Here is a 6,370-nt window from a genome sequence, read left to right on the forward strand (position 1 = left end):
GTCACACCCAGAAGTGGAGCCAGAAGTCCAGACTGCTGGTGGCCAGCTCAGTCAGGACCCTTACCTCTGACCCCAAGAGACAACACCCTACCTCCCAGCCCTATTCAAGGACTCTAGAACTGATCTGGTAGAACAGGGGCAGGGGTGAGGGTGGCTAGCTGGCCCCTGCTGAGGGTGGAGACAGTTGCTATAGAGGAAGAATAGGAAATTACCCATTCAGGCAACTCCAGCCCTGGCCTCGGGGGGCACCCTAAACAAATGACCACAGAGACACATTCACACAGATGCACTAAAGGAATGACAAAGCAAAAGCAGAGCTGGAGAGATGGTTGAGAGCACTGGCTGCTCTTCCGGACGACCAGGGTTCAATTCCCAGCTCCCACATGTGGCTCCCAGCTGTCTGTAACTCCAGACCCAGGAGTTCCAATTCCCTCTTCTGGCCTCCTTGGGCACTGCACACATGTGGTACAAACATCCAAACAGAGAGTGAGAGAGAGAGAAATAACTGCACCATGCCTGACAGATGTGACCTTAGCCAAGTCAACACCAAAGCGCTTCTGAAACCTGCCAGAGTGCAGACTTGAAGCCCTGTGAAGAAGCATCGGGCATACAAAAACTGAGGGGCATCCCACAAGCTACCATGCTGTACTCTCCCCGATGCCAACATCATGAGCCAGGACAGTGACACGTATCTGTAACCTCAGCACTCAGAAGGCTGAGTCTGAAGCTACCTGGGCTACATGGTGAATTTCAGTCCAGCCTAGACTACACACAAAGGCCCCGCCTAAACAAAACATAACTATGAGTTGGGGTTTAGCTCTGTTGGTAGAGCACTTGCCTGGGTCTCATCCCGACCCCCGGCACTGCAGAGAACGGGTAGAGAGGCACTCATCCCTATAATCACAGCACTAGGGAGGTGGGGGCAGGAGGACCAGACTCAAACAGAAACAAAAGTAAGTGAACAAAATAGCCAAGGTTGGGCTAGCAAGATGACTCAGGTGTAAAGCCTGGTGACTCAATCCCTTGAATCCACATAAAGGTGGGAGGCGAGAGCGAAGTCCACAAAGTTGTTTGCCTTCTGACCTCTACACACAGGTGCCATGACACACACAGCCCCCCCTAAGCAATAAGTAAAAATAAAATTTAAAGTCAGAGTTATAAAGAAGACTGATGGGGAAATGGAAGATTTGCAAGGGGATAAGAAGACATGGAAAATAGGTTAACGTGTAATTCAGAATTTTCCTCAGCGACGAAGTCCACCAATCAGGTGGCAGTGCCACCCTGCCGGTTATGTGTTGGTATGTGTACGTCTGCGGGAAAGCCACATACATAAGCATACACACACGAGGTGGCATCGCGTCTACTCAAGAAAAATAATGGGAGAACACAAGATGCTAACAACTGGGAAACCTGCACAGCATAAATAAGTTTTCTTAAAGTCATTGTTATCCCAGCCAGGTAGAGTCATGAAACGCACAGACTCAGGGTCAGAATTAGCGTCTACCCCTGCGCCCCCAACTTCCTAGCTCTGTGGCTTGGGCCATCTGTCTTCTGTGGGTGGTGGGTGATGGCCCCGCCCATCTGGCTGGAGCATTGGTGATCTAATAATGGGGCAGCTCTTTGTGAAGGCTTCGGGAGCCAGATGATGGGGCCTCAGCTGTCCTCCTCCAGTCACGGAGAAAGGTCCCTGGGGATGGGAGTACTAAGAGGAAGGCACTGGGGCCTCATGGTTGCTTTCCTGGGAACTTGTGTGTGCACTGCCTCTCTGGGATTCTGTGTTTCATGCCTGTAGCTGTTTTTAGAGATGGGATTTCTCAGGTCTGGGGAGGTAGCACCGGCTTCAGTCCCTGGCATTTCCAGAAAACGAGCAATAAAGATTCCTTTTCCGTGCCACATGCTATCATGCCATTAAACACATGAGTTAGAGCACAGGCCACCGGCATTAACAGCTGGGTGGCATTTTGGGTAGGAAGGAGAGGAAGTCCCTTAACTTACTATTTCCCTTACTGATGAACAATGAAATTACTTCTGATTCTTACTATTTCTTCTTCTAATTTAATGAGAAAATGCCACCCTGTTATATGATCAATTCCCAGTAATTACTGTTTGGGGGTGGGCGGGTGGGGACAGGATCCTGTGCAGCCCAAAATGGCAGACTGACCTGATGTTTAAATAGCACTGAAGCAGATTTTGAGCTCCTCATTCTCCTGCCTCTACCTCCCCTGGGTTCCAGGAATGTGCCATCAACCCCGACTGTTCTTCAGAACCCTTCAGGGAGAGATAGTCACCGCGTGTGCTGTTATCATTTTAAAATTCTGCCTCGCGGTGGCCTTGCGGTGGTGGCGCACACCTTTAATCCCAGCACTGGGAAAGCAGAGGCAGGCTGATCTCTGTGAGTTCAAGGTCAGCCTGGTCTACAAGAGCTAGTTCAGGACAGGCACCAAAACCTACAGAGAAACCCTGTCTCAAAAATAAAAAGAAAAAAAATAGAAAAAAGGGGCTGGAGGGATGGCTTAGAGGTTAAGAGCATTGATAGCTCTTCCAGAGGTCCTGAGTTCAATTCCCAGCAACCACATGGTGGCTCACAGCCATCTATAATTTGATCTGGTGTCCTCTTCTGGCTTGCAAGCACATATGGAAGGAATGTTGTATACATAATAAATAAATAAATCTTTTTTAAAAAAAAAAGAAAATAAAAAAAATTAAAATCCTTTCCAAGGCTGGAAGACTTGAAGAAGAGGCTTGAGTTTTAGTAGTGAGCCAGGGGATGAGGGGGAATGGATCATTGATGGGCGTGGCAGCGCACACCTTTAATCTCAGCACCTGTGGGAGGCAGAGGTAGGAGGTTCCAGGCCAGCCAGGGTTACAGGGAGGCCTTGCCTAATAACTCAACAAACACATAGTCAGGTAGCCTGTGTCCAGGGAGGAGGATTCTTCCTATCACAGATCCTTCAGCAGCAATGACAAGGCTATAGAGCGGAGAGGCCTTAGCAACCAGTGTGGGAGGATCTGGGTCATAACTGAACCTGTTGAGCAGGTTCCAGCGAGTCTCTGGAACACAGGCCTTCCCTAGAAAGCCTTCCCCAAGCATCCCAGAACCTTCCTAGAGGGTCGCTGACAAGAACTGAGCAGGGCACTCCCAGCTCAGGCTGGCTAGGAAAATCAGGCTGTAGGGGCTACAGAGAAGGCCCTGTTCCTTTGCTTAAAAAATAGATCGTATTCATCAGTTTGGAAAGAGTGCAGTCAGGAGAAGTTCTTGCAAAGAGAGGTCCAGCTTGGGCCCCTTTTCAGGTACCAATGACCAACTGTGTTCAGACTCCAATCCTACCATGGAAGACTTCTGGTCTCTGACATAGTTGGTATTTGATGTGTGTTGGAGGGGAGAGAAACCAAGTCCCCTTTGCAGTAGGTCCCCCACACTGGGAATGACATGGTACAAAGATTTTGCCTGAGCAGCTGAGAAGTGGGCTCTTTCATTTCTTTGGGACCAGCTGGTCTCCTTCCAACAGTTGCAAGAGCAGCAGGTCAAGTGACTCTTCCCAGCTTGTCTCAGCGTGTGACAACCAGGTGACCTGTCTCTACTGAAGCGCTGACTACCCTCTTAGCCCTTGGAAAGCACTCAAAGTTTTAGAAAGGACCTATAATTAGGGCAGACTCCGGGGCCTTGCGCTCAGGCAAAGAGACAAGGAAACGGCCTTAGGATTCCTGCCTTGGGTTCAGCACAGGACACCAGGAGTTTGGAACTCTGAAAAGACACAGGTGAAGCTGGCCTCTGGGTACAGCTGTTTTGCTGACATGCTTGAAAGCAGGGCAGGACAGGGCAGGACAGGGCAGGCCAGGCCGGCAAAGGCCTTCGTTTCCTTACTCTCAGAGACTCCAGGTGGCTGACAGCGCTGATCCTGACCAGCCCTTTGCCACTGACCTCAGTTTTGAAGATCCTGAATAATTCTAGGCAGTCAAGTCCTCCTAAGAGGGACTAGACAGGAAGTTTGGTGGTTAAAAGCACTTGTTGCTCTTATAGAGGACCTGGGTTCAATTCCCAGCCCCCACATTATGGTTCACAACCACCTGTAACTCCATTTGGGGGAGGGGCTGATGCCCTCTTCTGACCTTCGAGGGCACCAAGTACACATACATACATGTGATGCACATACATACATGCAGTCAGTACTCACACATAAAATAAAATTAATAAATCTTTAAAAAACCTTAGAATAAAAATTCTAGTGACTGGAGCCCGAAGTCTATAAACGGCATGAAAAACTTAAAAAGCATACATTTGTGTGTTTTATGGTTGAGACACTGTGGTCTGGGAGTGACTGGATGTACCACACCCACTGTGGTAGAGAATTGGAAGTTGTGGGCTCTTCCGCCAGGACAGACACCTAATCATCTCCCAGCCTACGTATCGGGGTTTCTCTCCATAGGCGGCAGAGACTGCCAAGTCACGGTGAAGAAGGAGGCAAAGGCACAGTCTCGTTGTTCCCAGTTCCTTTCTAAATGGCAGGGCTCACCCCTGTGGGCAAGCTCTGCACCCACCCCCACCTTGCCTGAAGGTTCCAACTGGGGCAGACACCACCGACCACCCGCTTCAGAGATGCTCTAACACGTTGACTCCAATCTCTTGGGCAAGCAGGGCATCCTTCAATGCTTCTGGGATGCCTGGGGGGCATGAGCGCCAGTAAAACAAGCCACCTTGCCACCTAGATAGAGGACGCACGAGGGCCACAGTGCAGTAAGCAAGGCCAGGGACCAGTAAGCCTGGGTCTGGGGCCTGGAAGCAAAGCAGCGTCTCCCACTCACCTGATGAGATGAAAAGCCCAGAGCAGATGGTCCGTGCTGGGCCCGCGCGCATCTCGGACGATGCTGAGGTACAGGTAGAGAGCGATGGCCACCGTCCAGAAGAAGGAGCTGGTGTTGGCGAAAGTAGAGAGCGCGCCCTGCAGCACGCAGTCCCACGAAGGCCCCGCAAAGTCCTGCAGCACCCCGTAGAAGTACGAGGCAGCCGAGAGCAGGTCCGCTAGCGACAGGAAGAGTAGCAGGCGCCGCGCCCGGCTACGCAGGTCAGGCCACAGGGCGTGCGTGACCACCAAGAGGCCCGAGCCCAGCGCTGACAGCACGCACGACAGCAGTACCACGGCGCGCTCCCACGGCAGTAGCACGGTGGGAGGTGCGGGGGATGGCATGGCCGGTTAGGGACGAAGGGCAGACGGCCAGGGTGCACAGGGACAAAGGTGCAGAGAGGTCGAGGCCAAGTCGAGCCCGCGGTCGCCTCTGTCTGGGCATCTAGACGCCCGGGGCTCGAGTACCCACGGGTCCCGCCTGCGTCCCAGCCCCGCCCAGGCTACAGACCTAGCCGCCGTCGTCTCATCCCAAGGCTCTCAACGTCCACCCCACCCCTGTGCTCTCTGCTAGGAGCCGCTGAGCTCTCCCGGGTCCACCCCTGCGCTCTCTAATCCCGCCCCTGAGCTCTCCCCGTTCCTACTCTGCGCCCCCACACCCCTTCCTGATTTCCCTGATCCCCGCCCCTGAGCTCTCCACGCCTTGTGGTGTCTGCCTCCCGCGCTATGCTCCTGTCTCAGCGCTGTCCACACTCCGCCCGAGTAGCCTCAGCACCCAGCCCTGACGCCCGCCCCTGCGATCTCCTTGCTCAGAATCAGCCCCTACACCTTGCTCCTAAATTCTCCCCTTCTCCCACCCCAAGCTCCAGAGCCCAGCTCCCGCGTCCCGCCCCCGAGCCCTCCACGCCCCGCCTCTGTAACGCTGAGCGCGGCCGCCCCTGCGCACTAACACACCGCGCTCCGGAGCTCCAGCGCTCCGCCCCGTGGCTCCAGGGCACCGCCCAGTCCCTTCCAAGCTCCTCCTGTGACCCCCACACACGAACTGCTCCACCCTGATGCTCATTCAGCACCACGCTCACGTGCTGCCCCACGCCTCTGCGACCCTACACCTCTCTCCACCCCAGTTACTCCCGGTCCTGGTTCCCGTCTCTGCCTTCCGCCTCCCGAAGCTACTCTAGAAGGCTAGCAACCGGCTAGGACATCCCGTTCTGGCGGGGAGGGGAGAAGGACATTTTTAGGGCTAAAGTTACTTTCCTTGGGGTCAGCCAGGCCAGCTTACGTGTGTGTTGGGGCGGGGAGGCGCGGTTGTTGGAGACATTCTTTCCGATGGTGGCAAAAACAGGTCCAGAGCGTGACCCACATTCCTGAAGCCTGGGTTACTTGAAGTGTTCCCAAGATCTGAGGTGGTGATTTGGAGAAATTTCTGACTTTTTTTTATAATGAACGTATTGTTTTTGTGGAGTTGGGAATGGAACTCAGGGCTTCACACATCCCAATAAAGTGTTCGCCTACTGAACTGTATACTTTTA

At 53.1% G+C, this 6,370-nt stretch overlaps 1 protein-coding gene across 1 annotated transcript in view; it reads right to left on the reverse strand.

Annotated features, from left to right (window-relative positions):
* The window catches only part of Gpr157 (G protein-coupled receptor 157), a 17,059-nt gene extending 11,640 nt beyond the window's left edge, over positions 1-5,419 (reverse strand). The window contains exon 1 of the mRNA XM_005353681.2: positions 4,804-5,419. Within this exon, the coding sequence (XP_005353738.1) occupies positions 4,804-5,186 (383 nt within the window). The 5' untranslated portion in view covers positions 5,187-5,419. The remainder of the gene's footprint in view (positions 1-4,803) is intronic.
* Positions 5,420-6,370: the final 951 nt, after the last annotated feature.

The sequence above is a fragment of the Microtus ochrogaster genome, chromosome 10 (genome assembly GCF_000317375.1).
Source record: "Microtus ochrogaster isolate Prairie Vole_2 chromosome 10, MicOch1.0, whole genome shotgun sequence".
In the NCBI taxonomy this organism is placed as follows: domain Eukaryota; kingdom Metazoa; phylum Chordata; class Mammalia; order Rodentia; family Cricetidae; genus Microtus; species Microtus ochrogaster.